This window comes from Syngnathus typhle, linkage group LG15, assembly GCF_033458585.1.
Source record: "Syngnathus typhle isolate RoL2023-S1 ecotype Sweden linkage group LG15, RoL_Styp_1.0, whole genome shotgun sequence".
Classification (NCBI taxonomy): domain Eukaryota; kingdom Metazoa; phylum Chordata; class Actinopteri; order Syngnathiformes; family Syngnathidae; genus Syngnathus; species Syngnathus typhle.
In genome coordinates, this window is record NC_083752.1 from 2493710 (window position 1) to 2517366 (window position 23657).

The 23657-nt window shown below is 39.2% G+C and overlaps 2 protein-coding genes across 4 annotated transcripts in view; one reads left to right on the forward strand and one right to left on the reverse strand.

The window, feature by feature from the left end:
* gabrb4 (gamma-aminobutyric acid type A receptor subunit beta4) overlaps positions 1-23657 on the reverse strand; it is an 82947-nt gene that overhangs the window by 49355 nt on the left and 9935 nt on the right. The window lies entirely within an intron of this gene.
* gabra3 (gamma-aminobutyric acid type A receptor subunit alpha3) overlaps positions 1-23657 on the forward strand; it is a 35875-nt gene that overhangs the window by 6268 nt on the left and 5950 nt on the right. For all 3 annotated transcript variants that reach the window (XM_061299621.1, XM_061299623.1, XM_061299622.1), the window contains exons 2-9: positions 6725-6832; positions 13391-13509; positions 14645-14712; positions 19892-20112; positions 20399-20481; positions 20573-20716; positions 21826-21978; positions 22406-22611. In XM_061299621.1, coding sequence (XP_061155605.1) covers positions 6747-6832; positions 13391-13509; positions 14645-14712; positions 19892-20112; positions 20399-20481; positions 20573-20716; positions 21826-21978; positions 22406-22611 — 1080 coding nt within the window. In that variant the 5' untranslated portion in view covers positions 6725-6746. The remainder of the gene's footprint in view (positions 1-6724; positions 6833-13390; positions 13510-14644; positions 14713-19891; positions 20113-20398; positions 20482-20572; positions 20717-21825; positions 21979-22405; positions 22612-23657) is intronic.

Sequence of the window (23657 nt, forward strand, 5' to 3'; positions counted from 1 at the left end):
TGAGAAACCTCTGTATAATATTCAGCGCATCAATAAGGTCGACTATTTTATTTCAATTACCGTAAATTCGTTTTAAGTTCGAAAGCAAATACGATGTCAAAGTGCTTGAAGCTTTTTCACTGGCCTAGATGTTTGATTCATGGTTGAAATGATTTTGTTGGGCCAGGCTATTACCAGGATGCAAACATGTGCAAAGCAATTACTGTTGGGCTATATAGCTGTCATTCATATCAGTAATGCTCATAAGATTTTTACACTGTCTACAGCTCACTTAGTTTTGAGTACCTGAACAACTGGCATGATCAATATGTTCTCATCAAGTCACGTCAGAGAGTCACTAATAATTGTCAAGGGAGATAAATGGTGACGGGAATCCTACAAAATAAAATCTGGTCTACGCAGCATATAATAAATTGAGATAGATTTCAGCACTTACATTACACCAGTTTTTATATAATATTATATATTATTATGGTCATTATTATTTTGTGTCGAAAAGGTCAAATGTTCAATTTTGTTCATTTTTTATTGATTTATTATTATTATTTATTTTTTTTTTTTTGTTAAGTACAGGCCAAGATTAATTGCATAAATATTTTAAAAGAAAAGCCATTCTCTGTCATTAGCTAACAAAGGGACTCTGTCTTTATCTCTTTTTATCAATATATATTCATAAGTTCATCCATAAATATATATAAATATAAAAGAATTATGCTCGTCAACGTTCTTGTATCTGCATATAAATGTTGGCTCTCGAAAGGCCTGTCCAAAAAAAAACCCGGTGCAAACCAATTACGAAGCCTGATAAAATGTCTCGCAAACACCTGACATGCTCATCCACCGACCCAAGTTACATCCCTAATGGAAGAGGACATTCCGAGTATCATGATTGATGGAAATGACACAAAAATCCCATCTGAGAATTACCAGCCCATCTCATGGCCTTGCACTATTGACTTGTGACTCCCAAAGCAATCACCGAATGAAGCTTGATGTGTTTGGCTAATGATTTTTGTCAAAAGATAAACATCATATATGTACGTGATCTTTAGGCTCGCTCAAGTAAATTATGCTTTGGGATCTATGAAGCTCACCGAGGAAGGCTGAAGTGAAGTCATGTAGAGCCATTCGTAATTACTTATCGGTATTTTTATTTTATGGGATGACCTCAGCTACCTCCTCATCCCCAAATCCATTTTGGTTGACCTCAGATTGGTTTGGATAAAAAATTATAATAATAATAATAATAACATCTAGCAATGTTAATGTCAGAGTCAAATATGAATACTTTGGAAACTAAAAACTACATCACAGCTTCTCTCAAGCTTGTCATCTAATTAATGTTTCATTTGTATCGATGATTTAGTTGTCATTTTGAGAACCCAATTGTTTTGGTTACATGGATGCTTCATTAGCAAACTTAAATAGTGTGAAGGCTTTAATAGCAGAACTGATGTTGCTTCTGGACTCATCTCAAAATGTGTGCTTAGTGATTTTTATTGGATAATAAAAAGTATCCGACCTCTCTGCGCCCAAATGATTTCTTCTTGTTAATTTATTGCTGCCTGGCTGTCAGCCAATGTTCTTGTCGAGAGAGCCTTCTTAATAAGGTTACAACATAATAACAGTTGGGGTACCCTTTTGCTCTTGTGAATACCCTTCATTAGTAATATATACCAGAGCGGTAGTAACTTGGACATAATCAGTATCATCAAATTTATTATATATATATATATATATATATACCGGTAATTTGATTATGATATTTAGACACTAGCACAGATCGGGATATTTTGTCTGTCTGCCACTGTCCTTGCAAAGTCGTTATGATGCAATGCTTTTATTTTGAAAGTGAGCAGCAGAAGCAATTAAGGGCAACAAATTGTCTTTAGTATTTGTTGCCAACGTAGTGACTTTGCTGGCGATATTTATAGCCCTCTGGAGACTACTTTTCCAAAAAGCGACCAGTGGTGATGCCAATGAAATAATAGCAGCGAGGTCATTATTTTGTGCATGGTGAAGGGAATTTGCCCTGATGATGCTTATCCGAACAACCTGGAGCAGTTAACACTATATTGTACGGGCTAATGATCAGTGCTTAAAAGGATCATAAATAAAGAATAAATATTCACACAAAAAAAAAATCAAATTAATGTTTTTAAATTAAAATGTTGCTTCACCAATCGAAAGGCATTAAATATTAAATTTGAAAAATTGAATTCAATAAAAAATGTCCTTCATTCATTCAATTGATATATTGAATTTGTTAAAAGTAGCTAGCTTGGCATGGCTCATCACCTCAATCACCTCTTCATGAAAAGCAACAGATTTCTTCTACTAGTCTGGCACCTTTGTTTCCCGGCTGCTTTCCTTTCTTTTTTCATGAAGTATAAGTGATTTGTATGCAGATTTGCAGCGCCACCGAGCTTAATTGCAAAAGCCACACTGATTTAGCTTATTATTCCATTTATCTGATCAAGTCGCTAACTCCCAACAGCGAGTCAGGGGGTTGTTGCGGGGACACTTGCTTTAGTGTGAGTCAAGCAGAAAATGTACAACATGCAGTTCAAATGCTTCCAGTTAGTCCAGCTTGTCAATGAATAATTGAAAAGTTTCAGTAAACAAAGGTACGCGGCCTCGAGGAAAGTGTTTTTGGATTAACATGCTTCAGTGAACCCTGTTGCTACATGTGTCAAGGGACACATGGTGGTGGTCATTTGTATATTTTGCACATTTGATAAATGGCTATGAAATGTTTGCAAACAGATTCAGTAGGAGGTCAAGAGTGTTGTTGTGTGAAAATGCTCAACGGATTGAACGTGTTTGGAACTTGGAGGTTACAAAATAATGAGAGGCCAGAAAATTCCACCGGGGTCACCGAGGGTGCTAAAACAAAACAAAACAAAACAAAACCTACCTGATGGCTTGCCAAGTACTGCATGAACACATTATATTAGAAGCAAAAAAGAAAAACAGTCCACTAGCCATCTTGATTATACAATTTCTGAATTCTAGAATATATTCCCAATAATGGCCAAAATATTTGATATAACAGAAAGGAACCTACATTTCTAGGGAATAAAGTATAATAATAAATTCCAATATATGACCAAACCCAAATGTTTTCATTCTACAACAAAAATTCAAACAAAAATGTGTCACTGTTCAAATTCATTTTTTGGGAGAAGTAAAAGTTCCTCCTCCTTTTTGGTTGGTTTTAAAAATAATAAATTAAAAATATATGCATTTTCTCTCCACTCCGCAATTTGTTTTTTTGTTTTGTTTTCAAATGCAATATATTGTTACTCTCCTAACAGATTTAGCACCAATACAATAATTTGGCAAGTCCCCCCAAACTATGAGGAGATTAAATATCTTCATATTTGATTAAGCAGACTTTTGGGGGCGTTTGTTTCACTCTTGTATTACTGCTTCTTGCATCACCTGTCAAGAGTGTATTAACAGAACATTACCCAGACAGCTTTAGCAGAGGGAGTGGAAATTACATTTAACTTACTTTGTTTCTGTCCTAAATTGTTAACAGTAGCTTATTGTCAGGTGGCTCAAGGCTCATATTACACATCCATGAGGAACCATTTCAAACAAATTACCAGCAGTCTAATATAACGAGCAAATAGACCACCATGATAAAAATAAAATAATCATTTGACTGCTAATAATGATCGTGTCTTGCATTTCCGACAGCTTCCGTCTTTGAAATACTTTCAATGCATTTGATTTAGACCGAGTAAAAATAAAATAAAATAAAAACACACCAAAAACTCCAACCCCTATTTCTCATCCCTTATTTTGAATGCAAAAATCTCTTTGCACGCACACCCAATTACAAACTGCAGAAAATTAAATCAAAACTGCTTTTCCGGCCTTTTGATTCTGTCAAATGAGATTATATTACTCATTGGATTTTCTGCTTTTTCAGCCAGCGAAAAGAAACGCCGCTCGAAAAGAATACAAATGTGCGAGATGTTGAGTGCTTTAGGTTTACTGTCACCTGAGGCAAGCTATTTTTAATTTGCCAACAAAAGCATTGTGTTTCTTTTTTTTTTTTGTCTTTCTTTTCAGAAGAGTCTAAGCCTCAGGAACTAAGCCCTTCATTTGCATGACAGGTATTGCTAGCTCAGGTGCAGGTTAGCAGCACTCTGGTCTGTTTGTTATTGTCAAACGGGAAGAATTTGCAAGAATGCTGTCGAGCAAATTTCCTTTGCCATTTTTTTCTAATCGGTGCTAGTGTCGGAGGAGGAAAACAACAACAGGCATTTAAAAGAAAATTCTAATTTGTGTAATGTGCACTTAGAATGATTACAACTTTCCTTGTTTTCCACTCGCCCCCTCCCCCATTGTATTATGTTTGTTTATTGAGCACATCATTAGTCTACCAGTAGCTGTGCATCTTTTTTTTTTTTTAAATGAGACTTTCTTCTAACAGTTTAAGCAAACGGCTGCGTGTTCCATCGGGGTCTCAAGAGAGTGAGGGCTCTAAGTATATTTTAAAATATTGATGTATCCAGGACAGTGCTAATGATTTTGTGTGTAATGAACATGGCCATGTGTGGTGATGGGGGGGAAAAAAAAAAATGATGGCGTCTAATGTCAGACAGGGAAATGACGTCCGTGGGTCTGACGAGTAGAATTTGGTTTTATTACAGAGCGTAAAAACCTTCAATGGTTAACGATGCAGTGTTAGTATTAACAAAATGCCTGAAGGAAGGAGTCCAAACAATGTTTGTCTCCACTATGGACTATTATTTGCGGCGTGAAAGTTTTCCCACGAAAGAAGAGGATCGATTATTTTATTTTGGTACAGCTAAAACTGTGTATCTCTGAAGGTTATGGTGCTAATCCAAATTGGATTGTTTTGCTCTGGCAGAGATCTAATGAGTGCCATTTTAGCATTTTGAATAATGCCTGTGGACTAACCTGGGCATTTATGGAAATGGTCATTATTTTCCATACATGATAAGCAAGCCAGGCTGTTATTTTGCTTAGCTATGAATGGTAAATGGGCTTCCATTAGATGATCATATTTTTCATTCTTAGCTTGCTTGGCTGCTCTCTTGACCTAAAACAAAAATGAATCAGTCTCGCTATTACTTTTGCAGCCTCGGGAGAAAATCGAATTATCTATGCCAAAGAGATCGACTCTAACAATTATCACATGATGACTTGGAGTAGGTGGTGTTCTAAAATGCAGAGCAAAGCTAGTGGAGTCATAACCGAGCTGCAATAAAATAGTCTTCTCCGAATGCCTGAGACAAATGAAGTGGAGAGGGCCTTTGACAAAGCCTTCTATCTATGTGTCCAATCATTTGTTTGTACTTCACGCAATGAGAAGTGCGCTCAGTAAAAAAAATAAAAGAAAATGTTGATTCCCCCGAGGGGACTGTTTGATCCCGCTGGCCCTAAAGGGGGCACAATCTCACAAAAAAGCACAATAAAAGGCTTTAAAGTATAAAACAGCTGCTACACGTGTGCGCTCCAGTGATTGTGCATCTGCTCTGCAGAGGTTGTTTGTCTTCTTTTCCTCTTAATGATGGACTTTTTAGTCGGGCTTGCCTTGCAAAGCTGCCAATTTGTGAGAGCAGCCATGAGAAGAGGTGATGAAAGTGGAACTTGACTGCTATAATAGTGGCCTTGTAATTGGGTAATGATGTTACCACATCTGCAGCAGTGTCGGAAGGTGACACAACATACACTCGCTGGTTACGGCATTGGGTGTGGGAGCCGCTCTGAAGAGGAGGGAAAAAAAATAATAATCAAGTGTTCTACGAAATTTGATTTGCATGAAAACCCGTGTGGTTTATTGTGATTTTTTTTTTTTTTAATCATTAGATACAAATTCTTATAACATAGTTACAGCTAAAACAAAATAATATATTTTTATATATATATACCGTAATTTTTGGACTATAAGTCGCGGTTTTTTTTTCATTGTTTGGGTAGGAGGGGCGACTTATACTCAGGGGCGACTTATATACATATATATGGGGTTTATTTCACTTTTTTGGGCATTTTATGGCTGGTGCGACTTATACTCCGGTGCGACTTATAGTCCGAAAATTACGGTATATATATATGTGTAAAATTATATTTTCAAAAATATTTTTAATTATTATTTTTATACTCTATATTTTCTAATTGTACCCAATTCATTCGCTCAGTTTTCTTCTACCAGGAATGACGAAATGAATCTTTCGAAAAAGCCGTGATTGATTTTCCTCCCCGAAATATACTGTTTACTGCGAATCTACTCTCGACTTTTGATTCCTCTTTAGGATTTCTAGGAAAATCACATGAACGCATCAAGAGAAAAAGGCTTTACACTTAGGGGAGACTCGGCCCCCCAAGCAAAGGTGTGTGCGACAGTGCAGCACACATTTATAGTGCAAACTAATTGACATTAAAATTATTATAAAATTAGATTCACCCTTGGAGAGTTCTCTCAACCCCTCACAAGGTGATTTTCTGCCAGATACATCAAAAGATGTGTCTTGGATATGTTTGAATTCAGCACAAAATTATGCTGCGGCGGAGTGAAGAAAACATTTATTTATAGAAAATGTAAACATATTCTCTGTCAGGGGTAACATTTCCGTAAAGGGCTTTGTTATGGAAACAGCTGTGCTGTCTAAATTTCGTTGCACTTTATCCGCTGTGTCATTTGCACTTGTATTCGTCAAAACTACTTTTGTGTCATTTCCCTCAGGAGCCCTTTGTTTTCAACTGCTATGGCTGCTGCATTTTGGAAGCTTCAACCCCTGCACTTGGCCTTGTGGAGCTCCCTTCTATGCCTCAGCATCATTCCTCAAGCCAGGTAGGACAAAGTGATCTCCTTTCCGATAGCACCACGTGCAATTTGCAGTCTTCTGTGCCAGCTATTGTTTACGTGAGGTGTTTTGCATCACGCCTCATTAATCAAGTTGACTGCTACACTAAATGGTGCAATCCAGCCAATATCTTTAGAAGCAAATATAAACTCACCCAACACTTCATTAGGTACAATTGTATCGAATCAGATAGACCAAAAGCTGTGGAGTCAGACATGGTCAGAGTGCTATTATTATAACAATGCATGGACTTTAGAATAATATTAAAGAAAAATATAAATAGATATCATGTTTTTTGTGTTAATAGAGGGTTTTAAATGAACATTGAAAAACATAATAGTATGATTTTTTTTCAATTGAATGAGAACTACTACAATTTTTTGTTGAAATGAACATCTCATTATAAATACAGTAAAAGTATTTGAATTACGACTGGGAGAATTGATCTCCATTTGCAGTAATATATATTCCGAATTAAAATAGAACTTGTACCACCTTGCAAGGTGAGTCTGTCCTCACATCTAAATTGTGCACAGAGCAACAGTACATTTTACTGACTGCTGAATTAATTTGCATTGTGCAGCACACCACACTTGTGTTTGTCCATTCACAGCATTTTCTCTCCTGCTTCTTTTGCACATTTCTGAACGTGTGTTAAGAGTCAGCTAAAAAGAAAAAAAGACCGCCCCTTAGTATCTCGATGTCATTCTAATCATGCCTCTTGTAATTTCAAGTGAAGAGAATGTGCGCTGGTCGCCATGTTTGCATTGTTGATAAGACTGCAGGAGGAAATGGCAAATTGTAAACCGCTTGAAACATTTTGAAAGCAAAAGCTCACCAACCCAGGAAGAAAGCAGGCCGGGGAACAAATCCTTACCCTATGTACGTAATGTGATACATATTGAGATGCACACCCTTGATGTTGCTTATGATGTCTTGTTCCTTGAATTTCAATAACTCGAGCTTTGGAGACCTTTTCCATGTCCATATTGAATCCAATCATGAAACCATCAAATTGTTCTACTTCAAAATCAGTGGCGGTCATTCAAGGAGGGAGAAGCTAAAAATACAACTTTTTTCCGCTCTCTTTACGAAACTCCCAAGACCCCCACTGTCAGATTATCTTGGTTTAAAGACTTGAAGCAAACGATTGGCAGTATCCATTACATTAATTATGAATAACCATTCCATTATTTATGAGAGCAGCGTATTAATAATAATATACTGTATATGAAATGTTGACATCCTCAGGGACGAAAAAAAATGTCACACACTTCCCATTGGGATCCAAGCAAGCCATGGAATTTATTATTCATGGCCAAAGCACACCACTTGACGGAGATGGTAATTTTCCCATAATTACCTCAACTATAATCGAGTGCACGTATTCAATGTCCTTTCCCAGAAATGTCCATTTTCATATTATTTTTTTTTTGTGCTTTAATAAAAAGCTGCCTCCTAAGCTAATGATGAATTGCACTACTTTAGCCGGGGTGCTAATGATTCAGTCTTAACTACATTGCAGGAAAAACGATAAGACATCCAACATCTCGGTGACAATTCCGCCAGGGAGTATTTTATATTACGAGGTCAAATCATTCAAAAATACCATGAAAATGGTGAATGTACAGCACACACGAGATGTCTCTCTGTTTGAGAGCTCCCTTTTGATTCCAGCGTCGGAATTCCAAATGGGCTTTAGTACAGTTGAGGAAGAAGACAGATGATGATTTATCGTATAACTGACAAAAGGCCTTTGGGGAACTGGCGTTGTGCAACTCGGCACGTTTTGCGCATACTCAAAAAGCAACCTGACATGCCAGATGGTTTGTTTCACACATGCACCTGGTTCACAATTGATCAAATCCGGATAGACACAAAGCACATCAATCTAGAAGGTCATTGGACGAATGCTCAAATGGCTCAATCAGATTAACATGGACAAGAAGAAATAATAACAATAATAAATGAATCATGATGTGTGTCTTGGCTTAGCGGTCAGGAAAAGTCAAACTGGACTTTTTTTTAATCCAAATTGCTCCTTTGTGGCCTAACAATAAAACTGTTGTTATATCATTGTGTTTTTCTTCACGGGCCACCATTGTTTACAAGCACATTCAAAGTGAGTTTGGACCCACAGCAGCTGCCTTGAGGATCTGATGGCTCCATCTTGGTTGCAATCACATCTGTTCTGTGCTTGGAAAGATGCATTTGCAAGATTACATCTGCATTATCCATCTGGTTCCAAGAAACATTCATATTGTTCTTCGCAATAATTCACGCAGTATGAAAAAAATCTCATTCTTGACTTCTTTTTAGTTAAGACTATCTTGCGTTCTGTGTAGCCATGTCGCTGGTTAATGTGGCATTTAATCTATGGCCATACGGATGAGAGTGCAACGTGTACACTTTCCCCCATGGATCGCTCGCTTGTAAGATTGGCCAGACTTCTCACCTCGTCTGCCATGAATTATTCACGGAGAGGGGGCGTCACTTTGAGACGCGACCTGGTCAACAGATAACATTCCGTTTGGCCAGGGCTGTCAAGGTTAACGTGAGAAGGGTAATGTATTCTCATGGCCGAGCCACTTTGCTGATTGAATTATCAGGGTAACGGCGGGCTGGGGGCGGAGACTAACGGCAATCGTAGTTGATGAGGGAATCTTCTGTCTTTCAATCAGAAACCTCAACTAGATGTTCATGACAGGAAATATAGTCTACTGCACACACTGATTCCAAGGTGAAAGACCTAATCAGTGCGTTTGTTTTCTTTTAACCAGATTTCCAGTCGCCTCTGCACACAGCCCTTTTAATAATGCAGTTATTTTGTTCAGTCTTGGCAAAAGGACAATGTTTCAAGGCTGTGCATTAGTGGCAACATTTCAAATGACATTACGCTCGGGCGGATAGATAGCTCTGTTGTTGAAGTCAGATAAATGAAAATCTTCCTTTGCCAACCAAACGGGTTAGGACAGGAGCCAAGAGGAAAGTGTAACGAATCAAAGATCCTGCCAGCAACCAGTCACAAACGATCACACAAACACATTTAAATTCTTACTTTTACACTGAAGAAGCTGTTCCTGTACATCGGGCAATGAATCGTGATGAACTTAAAGGTGCGATATTTTCAGTATTGTCTTTCCAAAACTGGTAAATGCATTTTCCATTCTATCCCCACACCAGAAGATTTACAAAGGCATGGTTGGATGAATGTGCTGCAGAAACATTTGACAGCCCTGACCCCATCAGACACCTTCAGTCCTTCAGAACTGCGATACAGATGGAAATTTTGTCCCTTGACTTGTCAAATAGCCAGGATGAATGACCAAAAAAAGATTTTTAAAGATGAACGGTAATTAAAATCGCTAGCTGAACTAGCTTTTGGAATGAAACATGTTTCTATTCACACGTTGTGCCATCCTGCCTGGAAAATAATGACATCTTTACAGAGTCGGCTTTTATGTGAGTATTCCGAAGCTTGCTTACAGTTCTAAATGATCGCTTCATTGCTGCTGATGCAGTCGATAGCGTCTCCGAAATCCCTGCAGATGTGAGCGCGATACGAGCGTTGCACCGTGGCTTGCTTGCTTGCTTCTAAAAGTGCATCAGACGCTAGATTGATGTCCCCCGCAATGATAGCACGCATCTCCGATCCTATCTCACCGTTTGATCATTTCCTGCTGTCGTACCAGCTTCCAGCTTTCGTCCGTCCCCAATTTACTTCTCAGCTCCTCTTGTTAAAATTCCTGATTCTAGCAGTTATATAAATTCCACATGCCGTGATTTACATATTAGTTGACTAATGATGTCATATTTTGTGGATAATTAGGGGATTGGGTGATTTGTCAAATAACATGACATAGCCTTGGAGGAGGTCTTAGCTCTCCAAATGGCCTCTGTCTTGTTGTTGTGTCACCGTTTGAGCCAAGAGTGGCAGTGTGACAGCTGTGTAGATAAGGAAGAAGTCGAGCAGAGTGCGCAGTCCTCAGTCAACTGCTTTTCAAGAGCCACTTTCCTTTTAATGGCCAAATTTGAGCATGCCATTCAAGACTGATTATTGTCTAGGCTGTGGAAATTAGCATACCAGTGCTGTTAACTCTGAGTACTAAAAAAAAAAAAAAAAAAAAAAAAAGCAACAAAGCGCATTTTTCATTATTCATTTTGGAAGCTGCATTTAGCAAAAAAAACAATCCAACTCTGCAGAGTATTTATAGTGAAGGCTGAGGAACGGCGAGCGTATATGAAAGAAGTCATTTTAAAAATCACTCGAGAATACATTCGACGCTCTTCTACAAGCCCAGACACAACTTGTACATTGCTGACAAAAAATAAATTCAAGTTGATATGAAGGGCAACATGATTTCCAATCTCCCTGCTGCAAGAAAATTGATAAAAATGTTAATGCTTCTTCTTTAAGGTGCTTTGTAATGTATGCAACCTTTTTTTTTTTTTTTAATGGTGCAATATTCAGCAAGTCAAGGGCAAAAGTCAGCAGTATGAGTTTCCCAATGGTCACATAACTTGTAAAAAACTCAGTGTGCACCTCTTCTCCATTGCCTGCTGTAGTGGCTCTATATTGGTCCATATATAAAGCCCACCTGATTATAAGACGCACTGTCGGCTTTTGAGAAAATTGGAGGTTTCTAGGTGCGCCTTATAGTGCGGAAAATACGGTAATCTTTCTAAACAAGCAAGTGGATGACAGAAGAAGCAAGCAAAGACAAATTCTTCCCATTGTTCAGGCTTGAAAAAAAGCTACACGGCGGCCATGGATAAGCGACGACGTGCTACATAATGCGCTGCTGCGTAACTATTGAAGGGAGGATCTGCTATGAGAGCGTTGGAAAGGTTAACCCATGCATCATTCTCGGCAAGGAGTGGATTAATCAGTAGAAGACAGTAGAAGACTCGTACGCCTACACGTGCTCGCAACTTTAGGTGCTCCGAGTTAAAAATGTATAATATCCAAACTAGGTCTCCCAGAGCCCCAGCCAGGAACGTTATCAGGTTTCAATATTCTTTCTGCAAGGCTTCGAGCAGCCTGGCTAATTAACGTGATTTGATTCTACCTCGCCTCATGTTAGAAGGATAATAGCATCTTTCGAGGTGACATCACGCCGCACCAATGGGAGCAATCGATTCCATAAATGAATCAGGCCTATTTCAGCAATCCCACCTTTCTGGCGGCGTTAAACTACTAAGCTCATTAGTGAGCACAGAGCATTGATCCGTCTCAAATGGAAAGGAGGAATATCGTCAAGTTGCTTTCATGCCATACAGCAAAAGAGGAAGATGCTAATTACTGGGGTGAGGTCTTAGCGTCACCTCTGTACGAGTACTTTGAACTATCGTGGATTTAGGTTAAAAATGACATAAGTGAGGCATACCTTTGTTCAATATTCCAATTTATTTTTAAAAATAATAATAATAATAATAATTACATTTAGAAAAACAAAAATGTAAAAATAATTCAATTAAATCAAATGTATTTATATGAAAAGTTGTTTTTTAATTGACCCCTATAAAGCCCAATAAAGGCTTTCGATTATGTTACGTTTTGATCCAATCAAATGAATGTGTGAAAACAAATCAGGGTCAGATTGGGAATGCTTCCAATGCAGTCTTAGATAACAAGTGCTTAGAAACAACCCCAAACACAAAACATCTCATCTGGTGCCAAGTCTGCTATCCTTGAAGTATCTGAGTGCTTCACAGCGCCAACACAAGACTCAATTGTTCAACTTGTATGCCTTGAATCAATCAATGGAAATGACAATGTCTACGTATTTTCGATGGCATTGGTTAATTATTCCAAAATGAGATATGAAGTGATGAAACGTTTCATCTTTTAATCCTAAAAGTTTTTATTGCAGACAAGGTTCGTTTGTAACGATCGAAATGTCTTCAAATTGGAACATTATTGCTATCAGTGTTTGCTGATTGGGAATTGCTGGGATATTTGACCCCTTTGGGGGATCCAAGCTTAATTAAAGACTGTACTCATTAAATCATCAGCGCTCGAAATAAATCCCGCAATTCTCTCCTGATGGATATGATGAGATGGCAATTCATATGTGCTGTAACATCGATGGTAACTTATAGCATACGATGAAGAATCTAACATGATATCTGATAAATACAGTACTGAGGGGGGCTGCTGCTAATTCTAATTCAGGGTGGTTTCAACTGAGCTCAATTTGACATCATTTGGATGGATAGATGATTCACAAAATTAGCTGGAAAAAAAATCAAGTCTAAATAATAACAGAATTAGCCATCCATTTTATTTTATATATTTATTTTATTTGTAAAAACGATTTTTCCATTTCCAATCTCACGGCCCACCTACAACAACGCCAGGGACCACAAGAGGGCCGCGGACCAACGCGAATTAATTGCAAGCAATTCACATCGAATCCACAAATGTATTTCAAATGACTCCACTTTTCAGTCAATACAAAATTCCTGTAAATGACTACCCTATACTCCATTTGCTTTATGACATACTTGTTCTGCCACTAACTTGCGTCCATTTCTTCCCAAAGTGCCGTCGTTGGACACAGAGAGCCGCTGCCTGATGACAGTAATAACATCACCATTTTCACCCGCATCTTAGACAGACTCTTGGACGGTTATGACAACAGACTACGTCCCGGGCTGGGAGGTAAGACATCCTTTTTCTCCATGACTCGTGTTTTGATGACACGGCAAAAGCAGCAACCTTGTGAAATGCAGACGAATACATGCATTGTCCCTCGAGTGAGAGTGGCCGACGTGTCGGGAGATAGCTTTGCTATTTCTACCAAATTGTCCTCAAAGTAAGGCCACATGCTTGAGCAGACTTTTCTCAGTCATCCAGCTGGAATGGTTGTTTCTGCTTCAATGCATGCAGTTAAGGCCACAAGCGGAGCTGCCAGGCTGCAGACCACCAAGACTTAGAAGTTGCAACCAGGCCAGAGGAATCTGGCACAAGACATCCAAGACTTTGTTTTAGTGGAAATGCTCCATGTTTGCAATCACAGCAATGATTTCCTCGTTCAGATTCATCTTACTTTCAAAGTTGCGGAGATGCGAAATTGCAATCACGTCGCATATAAACTTAGGCGAGAGATAATCATGCCAAAACATCTTCTAATCAGACTGTAGAGAACTCCATTGAATTGAAATTCCAGCAAGATCTATTTCGCTTTGCCATTAATGCGCTCGTGCATCAAGCTGTAAACAGAAGGAAAAAAAAAAAAAGTCGTTCTTCCTCCGCCGATGCATGCCATGCAAACTGCTGACGCGACGTGGTGATAATCACGTACTTTGCGAGAACTATTTGCGTCATGGGGATGATTCATGTGGAAGTGGATGCTTTCTCTCAGGGGGGGGCTCTTTGCCAGAGGAGAGGAGAGTTCACCTGTGGGTGGTCTCTTGGGGTCAGGGACATTGTTAGCACAAAGTATCTCCTTCGCTTTTGGATAAAAGCCTCATCACTCTCGAGTTGCCGGAGACGCTATTTGTCTCAGCAAAAGCCCCGAAGCTTTCTTCCTACGTCCGCCCCAGAGGAACTGATTCAACCCGCAAAGAGGCAGCCAAATTTTGGTCTTTCTCTACTCTTGCCTCATGTCCTACTTAGTGCATTACAATTGCAAGGTGTTTCGCAATAACTCTTGAAATTGCTGCATGATGATCATTTATTTATTTTCGCCAACTGCGCCATGGGTGCCAAGTGTCTCCATAATGTTTGTTTTTTAAGATAGCTTGGTTAAATGCTAATTTGCAGCCCGCTGCTTTCTGTTGTTTTTTTTTTACAGAGAGTGTCACTGAAGTGAAGACGGACATTTACGTGACAAGTTTTGGCCCGGTGTCAGACACTGACATGGTGAGTATTTTTTTTCCCTTCATCGTCATTTTTAATTTTTCATGATAATTAAACATGATTAAGTTGGGGATTTTGTGCACTTGAGTCTACGAGAACTATTTTTAAGTAGGCCGCAGTATAAGTAGACACAATTAAAAGTGAATGAATGCACTGGCAATGTTGTGGGTCAATAATAAATGTTGACAATAAAACAATGAGATGGCAAATATCATTACAATTTGAATTTACAATGGATGGCCTTGCATATTTTAGTTATCACGCAGGTCACTGAGCAATGATAAACTAAATGGCAATCAAGCATGGAGTCCTTTTTATCAGCTGCAGCCTACATAAGCAATCCAAACTTTTTATTTGTGAAATTTGATGAGTCATTAAAATGAGCAGCGCCTGCCGTTAAACAGCAGACAAAAGAGAGTGATCTTCTTTTTTTTTTTTTGACATATTTGATCATGTAGCTGTAATTGACCGCCTTGGGGTAAAGACTTTTTTTTTTTTAACTTGAGTTGAGAGCTGGCTCGACATCTTGTATTATGTAGCTGGATTATGGAGCTTTGGAGTTCTTTGGTCTCACAAGAGGTCCGCACAAAGTGCCGTGGCGCAGTTCTGCGCTCTCAAAGTCAAATTCGACACAAATCCACAAGGATCTTTTCAAATGGACGTATCGCTAAAGATAATTACCGTCTTCCCTTTCATTCATTAAAGGCGCTTATGTGGAAGTGTGTTCTTGCTAGGATATGTCAAGTCACGCAGGATTTCAAAGTTTCTAACCTTCTCATCTTATTTATATGTAATGCATTCAAATGAAATGGTTGACAGGAAATGTATTTATAGTTCGATTGTGTATATCTCGGCACATGTACGCTATCTGGGCGATGACTCTGGGTCATGAGTTCTTATCACAATAGAGCGCACTTTTTCAGCAGATAACACCTTTGAGGTTTTCTAGGCTTTACTTTTAGCTCCATTGTATTCACATGCTCCACAATGAATCAATGCTTGAACATATACACTTGTGGGACAGGCAGAGGTCATGTGACACACGGTCAAAAAAGGCGCAGGATGTTAGTTGTTTTACTGGAAAGAAAGAAAAAAATCTGTTTATGATCTGAATCAGCATGTACATATTTAGTAACAGAACCTCACAAAAAAAAAAAAAGTAAGTGCTCCAGGGGTTCTTTCACTCACAGCGTATATTTTGCTTTTCAACACTTTCAAACAGCTCCCAGGTGTGTTGCTAACATCTGATATGCTTTTCAAAATACCCCCAAAGATAAAGAATTACAGGATACTTCACACCACCTATTTTTGTATCTTGTTTTTCCCCCCGTCCTGTTTTCAGATAAGTGAGCCCCAATTTTAATTCATCGTAATTTCTTTGTGTCTTAGCAGGTGAAGATATTGACAATAAAGCAGACTTTGACTATATAGTGCCGGGCTAATGGAGAGTTTGTTACTATGGCGACGAGGGGAAGTACGAGGTATAGGTGTGAACTGGTAAACAAGAGCAAATTCCATTTCAACAATTTCCACTGTCTCAACTCAAAAGTTGCAGCTGAACTTTTTGAAGATTAAAAAAAAGAGTGTGACATAGACAAAATGCGGAAAATAGGAATAGTGGGCCAGAGCTTGACCCCCGGATTTCAATAATGAGCAGAATAAATTGCTGGAATTTAAGCGCTTTGGAATGGGCGGCGTAATTTTTAACATGAGTTGAAATCCTAACGAGGGCAAGTGCATCAAATTAAGTAGTTGGCCACATTTACAGAGCTCGTAAACATACAATCATGACCGCAGCAAGTTATTTTTAGGTTTTTTTTTCATTTAATTGAAGTGTTGTTGGCTTTGGAGACAATGGACACTCACAATCATTTCTTTTCAAAATTGCCAATTCTCTCAAATGCCAAAGTGAAAAGGATTGTGGAGTGTTTATGTTAGAAGTTCCTCTCCTACCTGAAAAACAATTGTGGCATTTTTCACCCTGAACAACCAATGCCCGAGATAGCTAAGAATTGTTGCAAGCCTTTTGTTTTCAAATCACATCATACTGTATATCTCATATTGCACTTTTTCCATTTCCTTTATTGCTAAAATCTTTCCTCCCGACTCCAACAATATGATAGCAGTTTCATAGCAACCACTTCAAGAATACCGTAATTTTCGGACTATAAGTCGCGTTTTTTTTCATAGTTTGGGTGGGGGGGGCGACTTATACTCAGGAGCGACTTATATACATATATATGTTTGTTTTTTTCACTTTTTTGGGCATTTTATGGCGGGTGCGACTTATACTCCGGTGCGACTTATAGTCCGAAAATTACGGTAGTATCAAAAAGAAGGAAAGGGCTTTGAAAACTTTTGTGGATTCATCTTCATGTGTGCTATGACCAGTTGCATGTACTAAATGGAACAATCAAATCCGATAACTGTCTTTCCCTCTAGCTACGCAATGCCAGGCATCAAACTTTCGCAGAAATTGTTAAAAATGACTTGTTCCCCAAACACAACACTGGATATTCCAGGATTTGATGTGCTGTACAGTCACTGGTCCAATTACTGGTCCATCTCAAACATCAATTGCACTAGAAATGCTTCACTTCTCATCCCTGGAGTAAACCCCGATATGTCACATGTCTTTTCAAAAACAATCCAATCGTATTATGGCAATATAAGTGGAATGCTCGTGTTGAGAAGTAAGACCCATGAGCTCATGGAATGTAGGTTACCATGTTGACACTGATCTCCCCTAAGGAGGCATCGGCGTGCTCCTTCATCTCAAGACTACGTTCTCATCGTATTATTTCCCATCGTTTAGGTATACTGTAATATAATCCAAGTATTTTATTTGACTTCACTTGCATGGAAGTTTTAGAAGATGCAGTTATGGACATTGTCCTTCATTTGTGATTATATCTGTGGAACAAAAGGTGCCTTAAGGGTGAAGACGGTGAAGTTCCAAATGTGTTTACGCCTCAAAGCATGAAGATGAACACTGAAGATAATTTGAAGTTAGTTAGTTGCCAAAGGCGTGCTGGTTACATGCTGAGGAGGGAAAGGTATGTTTATTTACAAGAGAAAATTAAGAATGACCTTAAGTGACATCAATCAAATATGAGATGATTCATTATATTGCTCGGTGCAGCTCGGAAGAGTGGAGATAATGGATGCTTTCCCTCGAGGAAGTGCTGCGTGTCATAATCACGCTGGCGGATGTCATCTCTGGCTTGCTGCGTGTTGTCAGAAAGAAGACATCTTCACATAATTCACCAGCAACATTAGCACAAAGCATGTTCTATGGACAACAGATTTCTTTTCTGGCCAGTTTGTAATTAATGTAATTGGAGGCGCTTAATTCTATCACTACCGGGACCTAAGATTAATAATCCTAATTAGTTTTGTGAGTCAGCGGTAATGCCTTTCTGTGTGAGGCTTTGTTATTTTTATTCTTCACGTCAATCAATAATCCATGCAGTTTGGTATGCAGGTAGATTCATTCAGATATAGACAGATGAGGCAGCTGTGTTTGAACGATTCTTTTTTCTTTTTTTTCCCCCTGGGAGACACAGCAGACACTGAACAACTCGAAAAGGCAGCCCGACTGCAAAACAAGTCTGACAAGAAGCAGGCTGTAATCAAAAATCCAATAAATGAAGATATTGGCTTAGGTAGCAAAGGTGCAGGACAGGGATGAGCAAGTTAAAGGGAGGAGAATGGCTAAGTAACAACACAAGGAAACGATCAGCTACGGCATAAATATATATATACGTGTATAATTCTGATTAACTTTCAGGACTCTAATCATTTCCGCAGACAGCGCACGGCACCAAATAAATCCCATCTTTGATAGAACACGTGCCATTATGTAAAAATATGTATAAATGCAAAACTAAAAGTTCACATTGACAGGCGGGTGAAAGGGAATGTGTTTTATATGCTTGTCCTAGTTTTTGAATCATAGCTGAATTGAATAGAATGGGGGGGGGGGGGAATAAAAACTGGCAGATTATCAACCACTTCTGAAGCCGAGCAGGGAAGGGAAGCTGCAAGCTTGAATTGCGAGTAATGAAAAAGACATTAAAAGAAAAATACCTATTTGTTGCATTGTGCGTCGCCTTCCAATAAGTCTGCACGGCCTTGGGCACAACATAGCAGTTTGCCTTTTGAAATGAGTTTTGTCTTTTGAGGGAAGGAGTCATGAATACATCTGCCCTCTGCTGTCAGTCAATGTGTGTTCATCTGTTCACTTGTTTGCACTGGGCAAGCAATTTAGATCATATTTGATGTGATTAGCATAAGAGCAGATTGATCACTTTTCATAGTGATTATCTGTATTAGCCAAAGACTGCAAAACAAATAAAAAAGTTTAAAGTTAAAGACAAACACAAGGTTATTTTAAGGTCATTATTTTAATTTGGTTGGCAGGGCAACACTAGGTCAGGCAGGCATAACAATTCAAATTGGAGAGTCCATTTCATGTTGAGCGGAGGCTTTACAAATCCCCCCCGCTGAGGATGGTCTTGTTCTGAAGCCACTTAGAAATGATTAGCATTTTTTTTTTTCGTCAGTTCTACATCATTGCTCACCAAGAAGCCTTTGATTGTACTAGAAAAAGCAAAATTATCGATCAGCCGTCTGTACGGCGGCAATACACGGCTAATGAGGAGCTCTGTTGCCAGGACAACACTCCTTTAGATAGAACGTGAAATATATTTCCATTTGAATGGCTGTGTTCTTATTTTAATTGGAAATTATACATAATTGCCGCCTAGGATAACTTTATTGACGTTTCCTACAAGGGAAAAAATGATATTGTAAATTCTCGTGAGTCATTTTGAGAACCGTGTATTAGATCAAAGTTAGAAACGGCTGCATCAATATCCTTTTTGACTGGTTTTCGATTCGAAAAAAGATGTCGACCATCTATTGTTGCCATGGCAACAGCCTCTCGTGTTTGTTTACATTGACATTTATAGTTGTGTGAATAGGTTGTTTAAACAATCAATGTATAGTTTGGGAAATGTTAGAACCAAGATGAATTGTGCATGCTTCAACTGTAGTAGGAGAGTTTTTTTTTTTTTTTTGTCCTGTAAAGTATCAATGCCGCACCGTCAACAAAGATGGTCTGACTTCAGTCGATTGCTTCGTTTGATGAAACCTCTCCACTCCACTCCACTCCCCGCAGGAATACACCATCGATGTCTTTTTCCGCCAGAGTTGGAGCGATGAAAGACTGAAATTTGACGGGCCCATGCAGGTGTTGCCCCTTAACAACCTCCTGGCCAGTAAAATCTGGACACCTGACACATTCTTCCACAATGGCAAGAAATCCGTGGCCCACAACATGACAACTCCAAACAAACTTCTGCGACTCGTCGACAACGGCACGCTTCTCTACACCATGAGGTAAGATCATCAGTTGCGAGTTGGACTGCGCTATGAAATAAAATACGGTCTTTTATTAGGATTGTTTACTTTGCTCAATGGTTCCATAAAGCCATCCCTTTTATCCTGACACAGCGTGTGTATAATCAGTAAATAGACTTGCTTCTATCGATTCCCATTAAACTTCGGGTTAACGAATAAAAGTGACTATAAAATGCTTCGTGGAAGTTGCGTCTTGGCTCGTGTATTGACTCGTGCGTATTTCCCTCTCTCCTCAACCTCTCTTGACCTCGTCGTCCCTTCCAAGGTTGACCATCCATGCCGAATGTCCCATGCACCTGGAGGATTTCCCCATGGATGCCCACGCCTGTCCCCTGAAATTTGGAAGCTGTAAGTCACATGAACAGAATAAAGACTTGGATTGGATGGATTCTCACGATGGAGGTTTTGTAATCCATGTTTGGCATCGACTGCTTCTCAGATGCATACACCAACAATGAGGTGATTTACCTCTGGACTCAAGAAAACAAGAGCTCCGTTTCTGTGGCTGATGATGGGTCCAGGCTCAACCAGTATGATCTACTGGGACACGTTATTGGCAAAGAAACCATAAGTTCCAGTACAGGTACGGTGTATAGAGAATGCAAAGACGATATTAGCTAGCAATGGCGCCACAGTCTCCGAACTCGAAAGGCGGTTGATGGCTCAAGATCGCCAAAATGTGAATTTTCTTTGCGTTGGATCGATTGGTAAAATCCAAGACACGCCCCTTCCGAAGGAGCTGAGCACATCCCTGACACTTTAAAGATGAATTGCGGTGATGGGGAAATAAATTCGACTTCCTTTGTATTTTCCTCCGCGGTCCGAAAAATCAATCTATATTTCCGTGTGCGATTTTTCGGAGTCCACCGAAAGCATCTGCAGAACAGCAAAATTATTATCATTTGGGAATATCGAAAGCAGTGAAAAGGCAGTTTTCAGACGAATCAGGAGTTGGCGTTAAAAGCTGACAACTGAAATTACCGTACAACTAGTGCTCCAGTGTATAAACCAAAATCAAATCAATCAATGCCTGAAAGCAGCAGTGGTAGCCATATTTATTTACACCAGATGGATTTAAGATAGAAAAGATAGAAAGAAATGATATCCCAATAGTAATACAATATGAAAGTAAGTCAATTTTGCAGAGGACTGACGTTAGAATAAGACACAAACAAATAATAAAATAAAATGTAGGTCACTTGGGTTACACAAGTGTGTCAGTCTTCACTTGCACTTTGAGAGCAAACTAACAATAAAGCCACTCTGGCCTGTTTTCCGCGAAGCAAAAGGTTGTCAGAAAGTCTACGGAGAACACTTTATTTGAGATGAGCATTATTGTTGTGCTGTATGGTGCTTTGAAGGTAAGCTCTACAAAATACAAAGGCCAGTTAAAAGAAAGAGAAAAAAGGTTGCTACTAAATGCCAACTTGAAGGTAAAGACTTCTTTTAATAAGCATTGCACAGGACAAGCTTTTATTCTCATAAGGCTCTAAAAAAAAAAAAAAAAAAAAAGACCCTGCGTCCTTATCTTAAGAACTAAACAGGGAAATCGAGAAGTGCGGATGTTATGGCAACCATTAATCGACTGAATTGAATATGTATAAATGTTCCAGAATGAATGAATCAACATGTCAGTCTGTGACTCATAGTTTTAATAACGATCTGCTATGTCTCCATTTTTCTCTCTTTCAGGCGAATATGTAGTGATGACAGCATATTTCCACTTGAAAAGAAAAATTGGCTATTTTGTGATCCAAACGTACCTTCCCTGCATCATGACAGTCATCCTGTCGCAGGTGTCCTTCTGGTTAAACAGAGAGTCAGTTCCTGCACGTACCGTATTTGGTGAGTTTGTTTTGATGCAACTCGGAAGTCTGAAAGGCTTTTAAAGGATGAGGTAAAAGCAAAACAAATGTATTCACTAAGTAGCATTGATATCTTTTTCCTAGTATGCGGCTAATCAATTCCAAACCTTGTCATCATGTAATTTGCTCATCCGAGTTCCTTTCTGCTCCTATCCTGTTTGACTACATTACCGTAATTTTCGGACTATAAGTTGGGGTTTTTTTCATAGTTTGGGTGGGGGGGGCGACTTATACTCAGGAGTGACTTATATACATATATATGTTTTTCTTTCACTTTTTTGGGCATTTTATGGCTGGTGCGACTTATAGTCCGAAAATTACGGTATATTGATTTTGCAAAAGTACGAGGAAACACAACAAATAAATTAAATTAAAGATCTTCCCTAACATTTCTATTCTCTCCTCAGGGGTCACCACCGTCCTCACCATGACGACCCTAAGCATCAGTGCCCGCAACTCCCTCCCTAAGGTCGCCTATGCCACGGCCATGGACTGGTTCATGGCAGTGTGCTATGCCTTTGTCTTCTCTGCCTTGATTGAGTTTGCCACCGTCAACTACTTCACCAAGCGCAGCTGGGCGTGGGATGGGAAAAAAGAGGGCATGGAAGTCAGGGTGAGTGAGTGCTTGTTGAAGATTGATCAGAGATATATGGCCGGCAAAGTGAGGGGATTTACTTCTCTCTCCCTTCCGACGTTAATTCCGCTTCAACTACTCTCATTCTTGATATTTCTGCTGAACACCGAGAATGTAGTCGTCACTTTACGCTGGTGGATGAACAAAATAGAAACTGAGCGTTACCCCTTCAAGTAACTCAGACTACTCTGTAAAAAAGCTTTTACTTATTCATTAAGAGCCAAATGGAACAAGGACAGTCGGGCGGAACCAGAGGTAAACTCCCAAAGACACTAGCCCCAATTTAGGGTGGCAGCATATGTTCAAGCCCCATTTTAGTCAGCGTAAACCCATTCTGTCAAGATGAGACAGCATCTTGCAGTACAGCCCGCTCATTAAAAAAAACGGTTCACTGACTAAAAAAAAAAGTGCATCTCAATGAATCCCCAGTGGCCAATATTACTTTCACGCGCAGATTTGTCAATAGTTTGCACTTTTTTGTGCGTTTATGAGCAGAGAGGTCATTGGAACACAGCAAGAAAGTTCAAATCTAGATGAACGGAGACCTTTTGCTGGAAATGCTTTCGTTATTTTAGGATTAAAGCTTGTTTTGATGGAGAAGCTATTGTGGATGCAAAAAAAAAAAAACTTTCTCGGGATGGAGCAGAGATGAGTCATGGAGTGGAGAGCAGGTTTTTTTTCTTTCTGATATTTCGTCCCAATGGCATAAATCTGCGCTTTCTCTGCAGAGAACGGAGTCATCATGATAGATCAACAATAACAAGGTCACAACGATAGACATAACACACTCACCCTTAATGGTCTACATGGAAAAACCACTGGAAAGCAAAATACTCAGAATACTGCTCGTTTCCCTCTTTTGGAGGGAAAAAAAAAAACGGAATAAAAAACAGTAAGGGGGATGGGAGGGGAAGAAAATACTGTCCTCAGTCATCAGAGGTTCCAGCCAAATGATGCCTTGAGTTCCCGCAGGGTATTTCTTTTTTTGGTCTGATATGGTGAGCTGTAGTCGAGTCAGCGTGTAC